Source organism: Rhinolophus ferrumequinum, chromosome 10, assembly GCF_004115265.2.
Source record: "Rhinolophus ferrumequinum isolate MPI-CBG mRhiFer1 chromosome 10, mRhiFer1_v1.p, whole genome shotgun sequence".
Taxonomy (NCBI): Eukaryota; Metazoa; Chordata; class Mammalia; order Chiroptera; family Rhinolophidae; genus Rhinolophus; species Rhinolophus ferrumequinum.
In genome coordinates, this window is record NC_046293.1 from 10712759 (window position 1) to 10731759 (window position 19001).

General features: G+C 45.5%; 1 protein-coding gene across 20 annotated transcripts in view; it reads left to right on the forward strand.

Moving 5' to 3' along the window:
• The window catches only part of RBFOX2 (RNA binding fox-1 homolog 2), a 256959-nt gene extending 239357 nt beyond the window's left edge, over nt 1–17602 (forward strand). For 8 of the 20 annotated variants that reach the window (XM_033117858.1, XM_033117863.1, XM_033117860.1 and 5 more), the window contains 3 exons: nt 8365–8453; nt 8894–8966; nt 10622–16170. In XM_033117858.1, the coding sequence (XP_032973749.1) occupies nt 8365–8453; nt 8894–8966; nt 10622–10666 (207 nt within the window). In that variant the 3' untranslated portion in view covers nt 10667–16170. Of the gene's footprint in view, nt 1–2295; nt 2339–4460; nt 4493–4659; nt 4737–8364; nt 8454–8893; nt 8967–10621; nt 16171–16220; nt 16297–17133 lie in introns of those variants that run through there. The other 12 variants (XM_033117850.1, XM_033117855.1, XM_033117857.1 and 9 more) reach the window with 10 other exon arrangements.
• The last annotated feature ends 1399 nt before the right edge of the window (nt 17603–19001 follow it).

Genomic DNA, 19001 nt, shown 5'->3' on the forward strand with positions numbered 1-19001 from the left:
CCCAAATCAATAAGGGTACCATTTTAGTAAACTATTTTCACAGTCTGTCAGAGATTCTCTGGCAATCTAAAAATGTTAATGCATTTTCAGAATACACTCTGTATTGCAGAAAGTAGAGATAGGATAAAATGATCCTCCAGGGTACTGTAGGTGACTATACACACCTCTCCTGTGTAGAGAAGACCTTCCAAGTATGCTCTAATTTGACAGATGCTTCAAGGAAACTTAGCCATAATTTGGTCCTAGCCCTCTCGCTTCATAGTTAGTTTCTTAGAGAAATTGTTACTTACCCTGGATTACATAAGTGATTTATATAGTTAAGCATAAAAGCCAACTAACTAATCCTTATTTCATTACCTCTCTTAGTATTTAATTAAAATTCACATCTTTCCTCAGATGATTTTTCAAGAGGTAATGTAAGGTATTTTTTGTCCTATGCTCACAGTGAAACTTGAGGGTTAGGGATAAAAAACCCTAGTTTTACACCAAATTACCCTTTTCTAAATATACATATTTACATATGATCTTCCCATGTACATTCTCCCATATACATTAGTGTTCATATGCTCATGAATCTCATCTTTATGTTACGAGGTTTTCTCGAAAGCTGGTCTATTAGACCAGCTTTCCATATGAATTATTTCTTGTCAAGTATTTTTCCTCTTTAATATCTTCCATGTTTGGTGATTTTTAAGTATGGCCTACTTCTACCTTATTAAGATAAGAGTTGCCTACTTCCACCTTGTTAAGTCAGCCAACCATGTATTTGTTGACAGTTCTCTCATTTCCTTCATTCATAATATATGATTTCATTAAGAGGAAGGATTTTTCTGTACTTGTTAAGAAAATACTCTTGAATAATTTTATCTACTTACTGGATTACCTTATCGAGCTAAACAGAAATAATTCAGTAATCCAAAATTCTTTTTGACCTGCAACCCCTTGTTGATGAAAAGAATTAATAGTAATGTTATTATCATTTTTAGTTCCTGTCTTTTTTTCCCCCTTCTTCCGCCTCTCCACTCCCCACTCTTGTTCAAGCCAATGTTTCTCAGTCTAGTTGTGCAGGACACAGCTCCCTGGCCCATGCTGGTGTTAGGAGCCTTGCGCTCCTCCTGGCTGAGGCAGTTGGTCTCCGGTCATTGGTCAGCCGCTCACAGCAGCTCACGGCAGCTCTCGCCGGGCTGCCGGCCACTCAGCCACTCAACGCTAGCCACCGGCTGCTCCTGGCTGCTCACGGCAGCCCAGCTCCAGGGAGAGCCATTGTTCACAATCTTAGCTGTAGAGGGCGCAGCTCACTGGCCCATGTGGGAATCGAACCGGTGACCTTGGTGTTAGGAGCTCGGTGCTCCAACCACCTGACCCACTGGGCAAGCCCTAGTTCCTATCTTAAAGCAGTTACTAGGAAGAAAAAAGTGGTCACTAGTGCTGAAATGATATCCAAAATCACTAATGAGAAATAAGAACACATTATGAGGTAACTGTTGAGTGAGGCCTAAAATAACTATAGCTTTTCAAACTTTATGTCCCCTCCCCCCGTTTCATTAAAGATTTCATGAAATATTACCCCCGGAGAAAAACAACTTTATATGCCCTGTTCCATATGTGGGGGAGCTAAGGATGCTCCTTTAAAAACACACAAACAAGTAAAAAACCCTGTTGTTTTACCTTGAGTTTGTTCTGCTTCTCTCTGTACATTTTTCCATCTGTGGAAATCTGTCCAGGTATGTTTAGCTCCTGTTCCCTCAGAAGGGCAGATTTGAAATACAAAGAGCGGAGGGAGGGTTTATCTAGTATACAAAGAATGCTGAACCATAGCTTGAAGAGATGAAATGAGGGGAAAGAGTTGCTGATTTTGTTTTCAGTTACATTAATTTAGGTTATTAGTTGTGGAAGTTTTGAAAATCTCTTTGCCTGCTCTATTCTTAGGCCATAATCCCTACTAGCCATTGCCTTCCTTTCTGTTGCTTTTATGGCACGTTCCTCCCTGGAGAACTGATCTAGCAATTGTGCCCATAATTGGTAAAGTGACCCCCTGGGTAAGACTTGAGAGAGCAGCAGATAGATTGTATCCACCCACCTCCTCTTTTCTTGTGATCGATAGAATTACCCATGGTTCTCCCTGATTCACTCTCTAAATGGGATCACAAACTGCTCCTAATTCTCCTCCTGTGAAAAGCATGCTTGCATCGAAAGGAAAGAAAAGGCTGGTGGGCCCCTAAGCGGGCTTTTTGTATGATTGTTTTCCTTCCACAGCTGTGTTTTTTGAACTGCTCTTCCTGTGTTCTGTTATAGAATAGTCTTACAGGAACCAATCATTAGCGCTAAAATACCTCAGGTAGGAGTGCCAGTGTGACCTGCCAATCAATCAGATTGTGGATTGCAGTGAAAAAAAATTGAATTATACTAACCATTCCAGCTCCACGTTAGAGATGGGAACAGAGGCTTTTTTGGACAATCAAGACTTGTGAGCGTGTGATCTAAGCCCTGCTACCTCAGCAGTGCACACAGTCAAGTTCCATACATGATGGCACTTCCTCCGAAATTAAATGTTCCTTTCCCATTGTCACATATCCACACCGGGCGTGTTCTATGCACTGTCCCATCACTGCCACCTCTTTTAGTTTGTCAGTTCCGTTGAACAGTGGTGTTTAAACTGGTCTTTTATATTTGGAGATCTTAGCAGTTGGGGACATTTTCTTACTACTGTGAAAGAAATGAGAAAGGGGAGAGGAAGTAGGATCTTTCCAGACAGGACTCATGAATCCCAAATTGGGCCCTATAGTGAAATCATGGTAGTAATTGGACTGTGCTCCTGTATAAAATTGAAGTTGCCTTAAAAATCTACACATATTGGGACTGTAAAATGGAAACACCTATTTCCCTTCCTCTTTTCCTTTCATCTTAAAACAAGATCAATGAGCCCGTTTGGATAATAACACACTGTTAGAAGGTTTGCTGATAGCTGGATGCTAGGAAAAAGAAAGCAGTAGATAGCTTTTCACAGTTGAGTTAGTTTATTTATGTAGGTACCCAGCAAGATTTTAGAAATGCACTATGGGGAGATGTGGACTAGTAGAGTGTTCAAAAGATTTAATTCATGACAAATGATCTCTCATCTATCGTAGAAGTAGCAAGTGAGAGGTATTAAGTTCATCTTAGCAATTTCTTCTCTTAACCCCAATTTTAAATAATAATATGATAAAACCTAAATACCTCAAATTCTTTTCATAACTACTTTTCAAAGTAGATAGGTCTCGCAGTCAAAAGCATAGCAGTATTTCATTAAGTTCTTGTATTCACGTCTGTGTTATTCACAATCAAAGGTGCCACGTTGCCCCGCCTCGAGAGCAGTCCAGAGCAGTGGCTCCCAGCTGGAGTGGGGAGGAGGTGAGGGACAGGAAGGAATTAGGATCCTGTTGGGACAAGTGACACAGTCTGCAGAGGTGCAGCAGTCAGCCCAAACCGGGTGGGCAAGATTTCTGCCCTCTGTGCTGCAGTGACTGTGGCATCACACCTGCCATTCTCCCTGCACACCTGCCCCCCACTCCTCTTGCTCTGGAAATCTACACACCACGTACAGGAACAAGCTTTCGCATTTTGTCTGCTGGTCTTGAAATACACACTTCTCCTCAGTGTCACATAATGTCATTGTCTTCCAGGTAGAACGAAGGTGTCTTGACATCACATGCTCACCAAAGTCCTGTTTTAATGTAAACCTAAAACAAAAATATAATAAAATTAAAGGCTAGGTTAAAACCAAGACGAGGGGAGAGTGTGGCAGCGTGAGGTGAAGCTAATAGATATGCAGGTAAAGATCAGACACAAGAAGGACAATATGGAGAACCCTTCCATGTTGTTCCAGGTTAGAACACAGCTGCAGAGCTGGGCAGAAAAAATCTGTGGTCAGTGTGGTAATGTGACAAATTTAATTAGACGATGACGTAGGGTCAGAGTGCAGTAGGGAATCCCTAGGAGGTGACATTGAGTCGTGGAATCCCGAGACTTGAACAACAAAAGGCTCTTAAAGGTAACAGCATTCCCTTTGAGAAAGCTGGAAGTGGAAGGCAGGGATGTGTTATGGCTGTGTGGACAGACACAGTGCCCAAACAGGAAACACCATGGAAGAACACTGGCGTCGGAAGGTGTGGGTGCTGAGAGGGCAAGCTTACAAGTGAGGACTGCGTGTCAGGACAAAGGCCTGCTGTCAGGGTCAGGAAGGGTGAAGAGGGAGTGGTTAGCCTTGACGGGGACACTAGGAGTCCTTCAGAATGAATTACAAAGGGATAAGAAAGTCAGTGTTTTTAAAGGGGCATGTGTATATTTGGGTCAGGCTTAGCCATGCCAAATTTATCCAGCTATCAGGGTTCCAAAAAGCTGTCCGTGTGTGCCCTCCTACATTAGGGTGTGCTGTGGCCATGCTAATCCCCATTTTTTGTTTTATTTCAAATCACACACAGATAGAATCTGCAAACTGCTTCAGATCAAACAGGTCTGATTGTGTGTAAATACATATGTCCTTTTTAATTTTTATTAATGGTTGCTTCAGTTTTGCATCAGTGCATGGTTAAAAGCAATACACATCAGCTATTTCATGACTTCATATCTCCAAATGAATTATTTCTCCTCTTTTTTTTTTTTGTTTGTTTGTTTGTGCAGTCAGCTGAAGAAATGTTAACATCTCACTCTAAATCTCTCAGTGGAGTCTCTGTTCCCTTCTCTGATATAACAGATGGGTTACTGCTTGTTATAATTATTAACATTGTGGTGCGGGCCCGGGCGAGGGTGGGCGAGGTTTAGCATCTCTTTGGGCCGGGGAGGGGCCAGTCGGTAGGCTATGGAATGTTAACTCAAGTGGTGACTGACTGTTTCCGTAATACCAGGTCGTTGTGGCTGCACGCTCTAGTTATTGAGGCTGTGTACTTCACCGAGCTTGTGGTAGAGCCTAGGGCAAACCGCTGTCCCAAGAGAATGCTGGGATAGATAGAGTTAGCCAGTACGAGTCTGAACGTGGTGGTTTTGCTGGTGTTTTAGCTCCAGATGTCGGCATGCTGAGTTTTCAATGTGATTAATAAATGTGGCGCCATCTCGCCTCCCACGCCTGAACTCTGTCTCCCCTCCCCCGCCCCCACCTTTGTTCCTTTTGAAAACCTTAAGAAACAGTAATGAACACCTTGGTGTTTCAAACTGCACTGTGTTCTCATGTTCTCTAAAAGACTTCAGATTTGCTCATAGACGTGAAATTGAGGAAAGGTTCTCAGCCAGGAATCTTTATGCACTCCAAAATCCAGAAAACAGATAAATGGATCCGAATTTTCTTGGTCTTATATTTTATATTATATGGTGTATTCTGTTGAATAACAGAAATACTTTGGAGTAAGAAAACCTCAAAGAGGAGTAAATCCATGATGCACAATTTAATTTTTCTAATTTGGGGGTCGCCATCGATGAATTACCAGATTAGTTTATTAGAATGGTACCTGCCCGTCCTAAACGTGCACGTCCTGTAAAGGGCCTCTTTGTAACTCCATTATCATAGAGTAATCAGGAGAGTAGTCATGTTGGAATATCTGCTTCAAAAAAAATTAATGCAGTTTTTCTTCTTGAGCCTTTTATTGTCAATAAAAGGTTTGTACCCCTGTCCAGTTTTCCTGAAATTGAATAGCAGAGAACCCATCCCCATCCAACTCAAACTCCAGAGACAGAGTTCACTTGTAGTGGTAGCAGGAAACTACTACAGAGGGAGTCTCTCTGCACCCTTCTGGCTTGGAAGGAAGCTTCTTTCGCACAGTGACCCATTTTGAATGGTTTTCATTAACAATGACATCACCCCCAAAGCACTGAGGTTCTCGTGGCTTCTTGCAGGAAAGTGAGGGCAAGTGGTTCCATCAGGAACCTCATTCAGAACTTCTTTTTTCCCCCAGAAGTAGCAATACAGCTCCAAGCTGTATTGATTTGATACACTCCCCAGTAACTGAGTTACTGAGTCTGGTCAGTACTTTTGAGCCTCAGAATCCCTTAATGAGAATATATACTTCTGCCCTCTGGCACAGAACTTCAGTTTTTAAATGTTTTACTCAAGTAAACATGAATTGGGCTTTAACTGCTTTTATTATCTTGACTGTTTATAATTTTAAAGATGTTTTGGTGTTTGAGTGAATGCTAGAGACCAGCCACGTGTTTGTTGACCACAGTATCCTGATTTACAAAGAAAGGAGTTTTGCTAAAGATTACTATAGACTTCACAGTAGCAAACTTTAATTTAAGCTAATAAAACCATCTCTAGTTACAATGAAAAAACGAGCCTTTCAGATCTATTGAAAGCTTAAACTTTCAACTATAGGGATTAGCTTGTTTTCTTAGCAAATGCTTTTACTGCTTCATTTCCTCTTTAAGATAGAGAGACACTTCAGTGAGTTTATAAATAATGTACGCACACATGTGTATAGGTTGTAGCCCGGATGGTCGGCTGTGCTCACGTCCGTCTGGCCTGCGCATTCCCACACACCTGGCTAGAAGTCAGGCCACGTGCTGGTCACAAACAGCCCTGAGGTTGCGTCCTGCCCGGTCCCTCCCTGTTCATTACCACTTCATTGCCAGGGTTTGGTAACATTAATTAGAATTTTCTTACCTATATGAATATCTGTAGAAGAATTCATAGTTGAGAAAGACATGTTGTCTTTTCTAAGTGATTCCCTTGAGGAACACAGAAGGAATAATACATACGCACTGAAAGCCAATCACGGATTTTTTTTCTTTAATGTACATTGGAGCTACTTCTGATGACTTCAGGCAGATAAATTTAAAGAGCAAGAGTAAATTTCCCCTCAATGTAGTTTCTTCAGTTAGAGAAAACAATTTATATAAGAAAGAAGCAAAAAGCTTTAGAAGCCTTGAAGAAATTACAGATATTTCTAGAGCAAGGTCTGAACAGAAAAGCAGCAAGCTAGAAGCTGCCACATCAGATGGCTAAGAAGAGCAGGGGTCCCCTTAGAAAATACTTATCAACCCTAAGAAATGATATAGAAGTAAATTTGAAATTTCTTGTGTAGATTTAGCACAATTGAACATTTGAAGGAATAGAAAATAGAAAGCACGGGGCAGAAGGCTTCAGATGTCCATGAGAAATGCACTCACTAACCTACAGAAAAACTGTGCTGTCGTTTCACGAAAGAAATGGTGTCAGAATGGACCAGTTAAACATAACATTTGACAAGGAAAGGCAATACTAAAAATTCATACCTGAATTAGGTTTAGATAAAATAGATGAATTCTAGAAGGATAAAGAAAAGAGAAAAGCTAGGGCTTGCCACTTTCTAGTAGCCTGCCTCGTGTGGCAGCTGTTGTGATGCCTTTGGACTGCTTTATGAAGCAGTGCGTTGGTTCCCCCTGACAGGGAAAACCTTTGGAGTATTAGGTTCATCGAAACTAGGGTGGAACGGCAGGAACTCAGCGTTTGAAACTCCTTAGGACTGAGGATGTTTGAACCATTAAAAGAAAAGCTCCCGAGCTTGCTATGAAATCAGGAAGTGACAATGTCAGAATCTGTTAGGGAAGGAGAATAAATGCAGTTAAAACACTTTGCGCTGGGGCGCTTCTTACTCTATTTGAATACAGCCAAAGGAGTCTCAGTGATTTGTAATCTGATTTCCCTGAGTCTGAAATACAGATTGGAGCTGACAAACTTTTTCTGTAAAGGGCCAAGTGGTAAATATTTTCGGTTTTGTAGGCCATGCGGTCGCTGTCGTAACTACTTTCAGAAACAGGTGGCAAGTTACATTGGCTCCCAGACTGAAGTTTGCCAACCTGTGATTTACCCTGGTTTTTCCTTCTAAATATTGCCTGTCTTAGCCTCTTGGCAAATGTGCTAGGTCGATGGAGCATAGCACTATACGGGGGGCTCTCTGTTACATACTGTAGTCTCCCAGCAGTAAATCAGAGTACGCATCAGGGAATCCGGAGTTAACACACATAAATTTAATATGTTGTCATTCTATAACATACACTTGGTTGGTTCTCCCAGCTTCCTCTAAATACTTTCCCTGTTGAAAGTTCCAACAGAGACTGTGAAGTAAGACAGATCCAAACTCTTCATTTCTCAAATTTGAGAACAGCCACCACCAATATAGTTTATTTTTGTGACCGTCACAAATTGGCTATCAAATCCCTGCGTTGGGTGGAGCTTACTCTTGTACTGGAGAAATAACATGTAGACTGATGCAGTTTGAAACATTCTCTTCCCATGTGTGTGTCTGTGTTTGTGTCTGTCCCTGTGTCTGTCGGTCTGCGTGTGGGTGGGTGTGTGTCCGTCCGCCCTCCCATGGGGAGAGGTATCTGTAAAGTCAGTTCTCTTTTCTCCTGTAGGGCGGATATGCAGCCTACAGATATGCACAGCCCGCAACTGCGACCGCAGCCACGGCTGCTGCAGCCGCTGCCGCCGCATACAGTGACGGGTAGGTACAGACGGCAGAGTGAGCACTGCACCGTCCCCAGGCGTCTCCCCTCTCTCCTCCCTTCACTTCCAAAAGGGCACCTCGCACGGGGCTGCCCGCAAACCCTAGTCTTCCGCAGGCCTTCTCCCAGGGGCCTCTGTCATGCCCGACGCAGGTGGCACTGACCCTTCCACCTCCGTCTCTCCTTCGTTTGGCTTTGATGCCAGTCTCCCTCTTTGTCGTGTCCAGCTCCCTTCTTTTCCATTTTAGAGAAGTACTTCAGAATTTTTCAGAGTACTGCATTTAGGAGTAGAAATAGGAAGATTTTTTTCCACTCTGCCAGTTTCCTAATAACATTCCAAGACCAAGTTACTCAGAATATTAGCACAGTAAACCCTTGATTTTTTTTTTTTTAATCACTGTCGTTTCTTTCTCTCCCTGATTGTACTTCTTCTTTGCAGTTATGGCAGGGTGTACACAGCTGACCCCTACCATGCCCTTGCCCCTGCCGCTAGCTATGGAGTTGGCGCTGTGGTAAGTATACGTATCATTTTTTTAAAAAACACGTTACTCCTTGTAACTTTTACCAACAGCCTACAAAGGATCTAGGAGGTAATAACTTTAGCCCTTCTTCTGTTACCAAAGTATTAAAACCACATAGGGCTGTCTGGATTTCACATCATCTTCTTTCCCCATGTGTTATAGTACAAGCCACATGGCTTGGCTAAGGACAGAACCGCGTGAACAGTGAGTCTGCCCTGAGTAGCAGCACTGTTCGGGAGAGAAAGAAGGGAACAGGTTGATGTTTCCTACAGGCTCCAATGTTGGATGCACACCCGTGGCATCGTTTTATTGACAGCAAAGACTTCAAGGCATAAGACTCTCCGATTTTCTCAGGAAGCTTTACAAAAAAACTGAATGTGTCTTAAGTGTCAAACGCAGATGCCAAAAGATGTCCTTGCTTTTCCTAAGCCTTCTGGAAGACAGTGCTAGAAGTCACCAAGTGAACGCCTTACAAAGATATTTTATTAGTAACATCTGTGGCAGAATACGGTCTTTTCATAGAAGTAAACAGAAAATCCAGAGAGCTTGTCTAGAATAATCCCTCCTAACCAAACTCAAATCCTCACTGCAGTAGTTTTGTGTTGACCTGGATGCCTCCATGTCCAGTCTTTGGGACTCACGGGCTCCTGCAAAGACAGGCCTTTCTGCAGTGACACCTCTTACTGCCAGACATTCTCTGCAATCCGAAACGCACCTGCCTAAGAACAGAGACAGGTGTTCGAGAGGGGGTCAGAATGATATCACATTGAAGACGTAAAGGAATATGGGAAAGCCCGTCATTGTCTCACACTAAATTTCTACTGATGAAGATTTGTGGGAGGAAGTAATAGTGTCCCGGGGCAAGGAGGTAGAAGGAGGGTGGGTAATGTTAGAACTGAGCTAGAGACATATATGTAAAGTGATGGAGTTCCTGAGGTTTTGTTTACTGCCAACATCACGTAAGCCCTATACTGAAAGACTGACCCAAGGAGAGCTGTGTTCCTAGGGAACGTTTATTTGAAAAAGAGCAGCCATTAGGTAAAGATAAAATGAAGGAATAAAGCCCAGTTTAAAACCCCAGTTATAAATACGTATAAATTCAGATATGTCAAGAAACAACCTATCGGTGTTATTTTATAGATTATAGAGGAAATAGGCTTTATTAGTTGAGAGATAGACTCAGGTTTAAATGCAGCGCCATCTCAAACATGGGATATGACAGAGAGTGGTCGGCAGTAACGTGCGCTCCACTGGCAGGTAACACGTAAGAAGGTAAAGACAGTCAGCTTTAGGTCACGATTGTAATGATGTGATCAAGGTAAACAAAGACCTGTGCTTTTAAAAATCAAACTATGACACATCTAGTTTTGAACTGCATTGAGTTTCCCTTCTGTGCTAATTTGCGTAAATAACGAAATGAACTGTTACCATACTCTCTCCTTGAGAATATCAGGTCAGCTCTGGTTTGAGCATCTTACAGGCAGAAGTTGGTTTCCTAACTTCACTGCCCCAGGCAGTGAATAATCAGCTGCTTTGAAGCTTCTAAGGAAGCTGTTTTTCCAAATCCCTTCTTAGGGCAGTTTTCTTCATTTTTAATGCTTCTCTCATCAACCTTTTAATTATTTTTATGTCTTTAATTACTGCAGGCGAGTTTATACCGAGGTGGCTACAGCCGATTTGCCCCCTACTGAAGTGACGTGAGACCCCTGCAAATGGGACAGCCCCCCCAGTTCATGAGGCCTGGCTATTGCAATATTTACTAGTAGAGGAACTCTATAGCAAGATGAAGAGGAAAAACAAACAGACAAACAAACAAACAAAAAAAAACACAAAAAAAGAGAGAATACTTTTTTATACCTCACTATGTTCTTTGAATATGTATTTTTCCTTTAAATTTCTGCCTTTAATTCTTTTGTTCCAAAGATTGTGCATTTTTTCTTTTTTTTCTTTTTTTTTTCTTTTTTTAACTGTGGTAAAAAAAAAAAATTAATGCATTTCCATGTCTGTATGTCCGTGCTTAGCTTATTCTATCAATCACGGAAGAGGCAGTTAATGAGGAAGGAAAAACATTAGGAGCCGATAAATATATGTGATCAGAAATCAGCAGGCAGAATTACCAAAGTGTATCTGGTGCTGAATGGCTGGGGGACAAACAGAAGTGGAAGAGACCTTCCCACTGCAGGACATTCTTCTTGTCTTCTGAGTTTCTGGTCTTTGGCAGGCAGTTCTGACGGGCTGTGGCAGGAACCCATAAGCTGAGAGATGCTAGCAATTTGTGCTTGCAAAGCAGGAGAATTAAAAAGACGTTTTCCTCTCCTCTTCCCTCCTGTCTTCTCCATTCTTTTTACAATCATCTTACACGCACAGCCTGAGACAGTTGGCATAGTTTTTGGAATTATAGTATTAATATTTCCAAACATGCTCTCAGACTGTGGATAATAAACACCTCATTAGGAAACCAATCTCAGAATGAACTCTGGAGTATGAAAAAGATTCTTCTTTTCTTTCCTGTCATCCTAGCGTTCCTGCCGGGCTTCTTCCCTTTTCATTGAACCACAGCTTAGCTCAAGTATTCTTTTATTAACACCCTGCTCCCGTGTCCTCAAGATTCAGGAATTTAGAACCCAGGGACAGGAGAATAAATAGCCGGTGGCCAGGTTTCCTCCAGGTATCTGGGCCCGGCTTGAGGGTTAGAAGTACAAATTGTCGAGAAGCCAGTAAAGAGGCTGAGGAAGAGAAAGGCGTATTAGGCAGTGTCTAGCAAGGCATGCTGATAGTCCCGATCTTTTTCTCGCATCAGAAAGGCAGTACAAAGTATAAAACATACAATAAAGACGCTCTTGGCAGAAGGTAAAGCACCGAGTCCTCGGTCAGCTGTCCCTGGCAGTTTTGGTGACTAGGAAATGTAAGGGCAGGCAAGGCACTTTGTACTAGCTCCAAAGCCATAGGAATTCTCATCTTCCAGAGCCTTTAGGAGTCACTTCTCTTTCCACAGTCTTGAGCCCTCGTGGTCCTTCCCTCACCCCCCCCACTTTCTCTTTATCCTCCAAAGACATCCCAGCTGAGCACCTGGACCGCGTGGTCCACATGAACACTACAGGGCATGAGACGCGGAGCCCCTGGGGCTGCTCCCCTCCCGACTGAAGGAGGGTCTGAAATGGCCAGAAAGCCATGTGGTGGCCGTGGCAATGAGTCACCTGGCTTCAATTTTATGTATATATTATCAAGGGAGAGGAGAAAGTGATTCTCTTCTAGCAATCAGCTCTTAGTGATACAGGCAAGGGTCCTGCAGCATTTCCAAAACGAAGGTATTAGAAAACAGAAAAGCGCGGTCTGTTTGGCTCCCTGGTCTATTCACATGGTACTAGGGTGACCTTGCACCCAAGGGATAGCTGCTAAAGGGAGTAAGTCAGAGACATGGAGCTTTTGGTCTGTTATGGCTTTGTTTTGGGGTTTGTTTTTGGTTTTTTTTTTTTCACTCCTGCCTCCACACACATTCTTAACTGATACTGAGTTAAAATGACTGACATATGACAGCATCAAGCATTCTTTGTAAGCAGAGTAACATATCTGGGAAGGACTGGCCTGTCGTGTACATTATTACATCTCTCCTCCCTTCAGAATCCTCTCTCTCCTAGTAAGGGGGACAGAGGCTGCACCTGAAACTAGGGGAGACATCAAGGAAGCTAGAGGCCTCGATGCAATTCTTACTGATTCTAGGGAGGAATGCATAGAATAAAGGACACCAAACTGCCCTGTCCATTGGCCACTTTTTAATGGTTCCCCTCCCCAAGCCAAAGTTTGGTTTGTTGCTGTTAAGACAATTTTTGTTGTATGTATATAAATATTTTAGTTAGAGGAGGGGGATGGGATGTGGGGCTTTCACAGTTCTAGGGAATGGGGGCAGGGAGAATTTTTTTCTTTCTTTCGCTTTTCTTCTGAGGGAGAGCTTTTACTGACTACAGAAACAGAAATTTCGTATCATGTTCAATAGGGGCCATTCTCACAAAACGGCAAGCTGCTGCTCGGTGGAGATAAGGCCAGGTTCTAACTGGTGTGTGTGTCTGCACAGGGGAGGACAGTAGGACCATGAGTGTAAGAGTCTGTGCTTCTCTTTTCCAGAAAGAGAGAGGGAGGGTGGGAAAGGTAGAGAAGGCAGCCTCTTTTTAACAGGCAGAAGCTTGAGCCGGAGGCACCTTGTGCGCATTTCAGTTCAGCTGGTTCTGACTGAGGACCGGAAGGCCAGCTCCGCGTCTTCCGGCGGCTTTCCGCTGCTCTTCCGTGGCTGGTTCTGGTACTGCGTCCTCCAGCTCCCTTTCCTGAGAAAGACTAAACAGAGTTCTGCTCTTCCCGAAAGGGCCTTTGGTCTCCGGTGTCAGCACTGACCTAGGGCCCTCGTAAGCACCTAGATGGGACGGCATTGACCTTCCTGCCTGCCTTTGAACTTGGACTCCATACAGTCAGCTTCGTCAGGAGCAGGTGCCTCCGAGCAGCGCTGCTTGTAGATTCCCGACTCGGTCCCATTGGACTAAGCAACAGTCAGAAGAGAGTTTGGCATCTTGGGCGTTCGTTCGAGGATGCTGGCTGATAATTCCAGAACACTTGCTGATGCTGAATCACAGTGCGGGGATGACGTCAACAGCTTTACTGCAGCTCATGATGGGGACTTTCCATACTAAGCATCTCACTCTCAGAAGCTGGGCTCCTTTAAGGAGACTGCAAGTGAAAACCTTTCTCTGAGTAGTCCTCTTTCGGCCCAGAGAGCTGTCCTGAGGTCTTTTCCAGAATTCCTTGTGTTACATAGTCTAACTCCCATTCACCCTGGCCTGCCATTGTGAGTCGTCATTTTCAAGGCTCTCAGGTTTTACAAACCTACTTTCATCATCATCCTCCAGCAGCCACAGTTAGAATTGAGCCGATCTCATTTTTCCTTGGAAAAAAAAAAGGGGGTCTGAGTCTCAACTCTTAGTTTAAAAGGAGCTAGTGGAGATCAGTACCATAGAAATCAACGATAGCAGCTTTTCCTCAAAAGGGACCCCTTGGGCTGAGCTGCTCTTGTTTCGGTTATACTGTCCTAGAGACGGAGCAGATAAGGCGGGACTCCCCATCACCCTAGAACCAGTCACGGAGCCTCCAGGTAGGAGGGAGGTGTGGACTTGCGGGGAAGCAATCCAAGGATGAGCCAGGAGGGCTTGATAAACCCCCTTCCCTCCCGCAGGAGAACGAGGCCAGGCAAGGAACAGTCTGGAAGACACTAGACGTGCACGGAGGCAAAGGGGGCCTTGTTTGAACCCTCCCCTTTGGCCAAGTCCAGCCCCTTCTCTGCTGCTTGCCACCTTCTAGCACAGTAACATTTGCAGAACTGCAAGTGTTTTTCCCCCAGATAATAGGAGGAAAGGGACTTTGGGGGGTGGGGAAGGGGTAGTGGTGTTTTAAAAGCATAAGTTACCTGTTTGCACTGTTTTAAGATAGGAAAAGAATAGTGGGCAAGGTGAACATCAAACGTAAATTTGTGTTTTTATTTTGTCATGCTCTTGAAAATGTTTGACCATTTGTAGTGTACACCAGTGAAACTTGATTCTCTGTTGCATAAAACACTATTATTATTTTTTTTGTTACTGTCAAAAGCCTCTTCCTCCCTTTCCCTTTTTCTCTGTTCTTCCTTCATACTTGCTTTACTGATCAACCAGGCAATAGCCATCCAAGAGCTAGAGCACGAAGCGGGGCCCTTCCCAAGTAGGCTGGGACCCCAAGCCAGCGCGTGCCCTCTGGTTTAGGGAGTGCAGTGGAGTCCCTGGCACCTGTCTTTAAAATAAGACTGACAGACCAGACTACAGCAGGTTCTCAAATTCCTCAGTCACGTGCTCTCGGAAGGACGGGCCGCGGGGTGGAGGGAGACCTCGAGACGTAGTTGGCTGTAGTGGCTGAGTTCTCACCACGTTACCGGCACTGTAGCCAGTTACAGTTTACTCAGGAAACCGGTAGATCAATTCAGCCATGGTAGTGCTGGTTGGCAGGGATTGGTAACAGAGAACTGCTCATCAGCCAAAAGTCAGACCTTGCCTTTAAGGAAGACTGCCAGCGAGGAACTCGGGCCTGTCGTCTGGTGGTCCCGTCCATGCCGGCGTTGTGAGGGCTCGGCTCACACTGGCCAGCTGAAAGGGAACGTTGGTTCTCTTTTCTCTCCCCACCCCGGCCCCTTGTACCGACTCCAGAGTCCCAGGGGGTCCCTGAGTTTTTGAATTTTTAAAAAATGTTTTTTGGTTTGGTTTTTCCGGGGACTGATAAGTGCTTTAAGCAATGTCTATACCCCATCGAGACTCCCAGCTTAGTCATTTTCTGGTATTTTTCTGTTCACAGTATTTTTGTGTGTGTGTGCTTGTTTTGGCAGCTCATTTTGGCTGTATTATATATCGAGTGATGAATTGATCCTCTTTTTTCCCTGAGGGATATGAATTGTTTTCTCTTGTGTTATAATTCTGCTTGTGAGTAGCTGGAGCAACCTGGGGCTGACACACGTAAGCTAGGGCTGCAGAGTGCTGAGAGCAGGAGGGTTCACTTGTCACTGACATGCTGGCCTCCCTGAGTCTCTGAGCTCTTCAGTCCAAATCTTTGCAAGGCTAAAAACGCCACAGAACCTCTCCTCTCCCCATTCCCCACCCCCATGGCAGGGACTGAACCATCCCTACGTGCAACATGCAGTTTCTCCAGCCCCCTCCCATTGCCATGGCGAAACAGGTACCTTTGGGGCATGGGGGCATCACATGGGATGCTTGTATAATTGACCACCTTGCCTTCTCTCCCACTCCCTCCCTCCTCCCCAGAATCACTTCCTAGGACACCCGAGCTGCTTGCCCAGGGTCCTGTTTCCCTGCGAATTCCAGAGAAGCACCCCAGGGCTTTGTGACAGTCTCTGATTCCCTCCCCTTCTCGTTAAGAATCATATTGTATAGTAGCTTTCAGACCATACAGTATTCATTGGGTTACTCCTATTATTATCAAGTAGCTGGAATTGTGAAGGTCGGAGTAGTTAGATCTTTAGCTTTTATTCCTTATTTTTTTGTATTACTATCCATGTGTATAAATTATTGATCATGTTGCTGGCTTTTATAAACTCTAAGCGAAGGAGGAGCGCTGCCTCTGCCTTTGCAAATGGTAATGAAGCACTGTTTTTAAATAAAAGAGAGAAACACCATTCTTCGGCCTGTGTGTATTGATGCCCATCCCTGTTGCCTCCTCCTAAAGATACAGCTTGGATTTGACTTCTTAAGATGGAAAAAAGACGGCGGCAAACCAGCAGTGCTTCCTGGTAAGCCAGGAGGTCAGTGAGGCAAACGGCCGCGGCTCGGGGAGCTTCTCTCTGTGGCTTCCTCCAGCTCATGAGCTCTAGTCTTTGCAGAAGCTGTTTCTCATGCTTCCGCCTCTGAAAACTCCTTTCAGGTTCACGACTTCACCTTTCATCCTCTCCCGGACTCCTAGCTGCCCTCCTCACCACGCCGCAGACTGCCGTCCACTCCCCGGGGCCCAGTCGGCCCACCTGACCTCCTGCCTGCTGCCTCTGCCCCTGCTTTCCCCTGGTTCTGGGCCGCCGCCTCCTTGTGTGTAGGAAATGCTCCTCCAAGAGTCCCACCTGGCCCTTTTCTTTCTTACCTGTGCTTCCTCAGCTGTCCCTCCTGCCAGTCATTCCCACATGTCTGAGCTTCTCAGTAAGTCTCCAGCTCCTTAACCTCACTCTAAGCAGCATGACACTTCCTATTTCATGGAGAAGATGGAAGCCATCACTCGGGGTCTCCCTGAATGAATTTTTTGCTACCAAAACGACTATCGACACCTACTTGCGTTCACACCCATTCTTTCTCCTCCTTCCTGTTCTACTGGAAGAGACGTTCGTTTCAGGAGCTGCCCCCTCACCTGTGCTCTGCATCCCGTCCTTTCCCTCCTCAGGGACCTTGCTTTGTTGTCCCCTGCTGCGTGGGTAACCTTTCCCTTCTACCAGTGCCTATGGCAGGTGAGCATGCTTAGATCTTTGAACACATTAAGAAGTAATTTTGCAAGATCCCACGCCCTCTCCTTCACTGCAAACTTCTGGAATAAGTTTCTTCCCGCTAAGTCCACTAACTTGCTCTTCACCCTGCTGCCATCTGGCTTCTCCCTCCAGGACCCTGAAGCAGCCCCCTTGTGATGACAGCAAATGGACACTTCTGGGTACACTTGACCATTGGCATTCAGCACTGCCACGTAGTCTCAAGACCCTTCCACTCGTGTGTCGGACTGTGACAGGCCGAGGGTAGTGAGTTCCTCCACTACTGCCACCCAGTGTGCAAGCCAGCTTGTCTGGCCACGGCGCCTGAGCTGGTGCTGGGCCCCCTGCTTCCACTGTTTGCCCAGCAGCACCCATCGCCTGTGTCTGGTGTCTAAACAGCCACTGTTGCCACGTACATTGCGTCATGATGTGCTTCTGGACAAAACAGCCCCTGGTCAGCTCCCAACCTTTGTCCCGTCTGCAAGGCCCTAGGTAAGGGTCCCTGCTGGTGTATTTGTTGTCTCCCTGTCGTAGGATGTGAGCACCTGGGGCTTCGGAGCTTCCGTCTGTTCACTGCTATATCTCCAATGCCTGGCACATAGAAGCATTCAATAAATCTTTGCTGAATTACTTTTATCCGTTTTTTACGCAAAGTGAGACACAGCTCCTACCCCGCCTCCCTCCCATCCATATTGCCGCCCCCAGTGGTTCCAGCGGACCCTTCCGGAGCACTGTTGAGAGCCCTTCACATACGTGGGTCCAGTTTTCCCAGGCAGCCCCAAGGCGAGTGCTTGCGGGGGCCACTCCCCCTCAGTCCTTTCTGGCTCCTACCCGTCTTGCCGGCTGTGCCACCAGTGAAGTCCTGACTGCTGTTCCCCCAGGCTGCTTCTGGGGTTATTTGCAGCAAGTAACCTTGAGGCATAAGGTAATGTATCCCGTTGGGACAAAGAACAAGCTTGCTTACTACCTGCTAAGTGGATCCTCAGTATTCCTCGGCTGCAGCGCAGACCTACTGTGTGCAGCATCCATCCAGGCCCACGTCACCTTTCCCCACACCCCACGGGGCTTGGGCCCAAGGAGATCTGCCTTGTAAGCCAATGCTCACGCTGCCCGCTGTGCCATGAGCAATACAGCCCTTTGTCTCTGACCTACTCTTGTGTCTTCTGCCAGAATCCATGAAACGGTCACGTGAGCCCTAACACATTGTAAGCACTCAAAGTCGCTGTCAAAACAGAGTGGCCTGACCTCTGCTTCTGGTGTCTTCTTTTAGGCAGGCCCTCCTCTACACTTTCACCCGGATTCTCCTGAAATAAAGACAGCCATATCCTTTGACCACATCAAAATCCTTGAGAAATTCCCATTTCCCAGAGTCCCCAGTTCCTCCAGATGGCACTGCACTCAGGACGCAGGTGGCCTCACCCACCTGGTTTCTGTGCAGTCTCTGCCCTGTCACCAGCGCCTGTCCCCCAGACAAGCTGTGCTTCCTCACCCCTTCCTTTTACTCCTCTACCCCCTCCAGTGCAGTTATCCTCAACCTTCAGGGCTCAGCTCAGGTGGCACCTATTGACCTCCTGCCCTCTGCTCCCCAGCACCCACACTCCTCTGGGATAGCACCTGCCATGCTGACCTCTGCTGTCGGGCTGTGAGGGGCTGGTCCCTGGCCAAGCCTGAGAGCATCCAAAGACAAGTAATCTTTAGCTCATAGTGTGTTCTTCATACATCGTATCTCGTTGGCTTGAACCCCTTGCACTCACGAAACTCTTCCCGTTTGACAGACTAACTAGGAGGCTTTTCTCTGGCTCAAGCTCAGCCCTGGCCTGCAAACATGGGTTGGTGACACATTGGCACTCCTTGGACATGAGACCGGGAGCAGCTGGATTTTCTGTTAGGGGATGTGTGCCTGTCTTTTCCCTGCCAATCTGAGCATCCAGAGGTCAAAGGACCGTATTAATCATGCCCAGTGTCCTGGGGCACCTGCCAGAGCTCCCGTCATGTAATCTGTC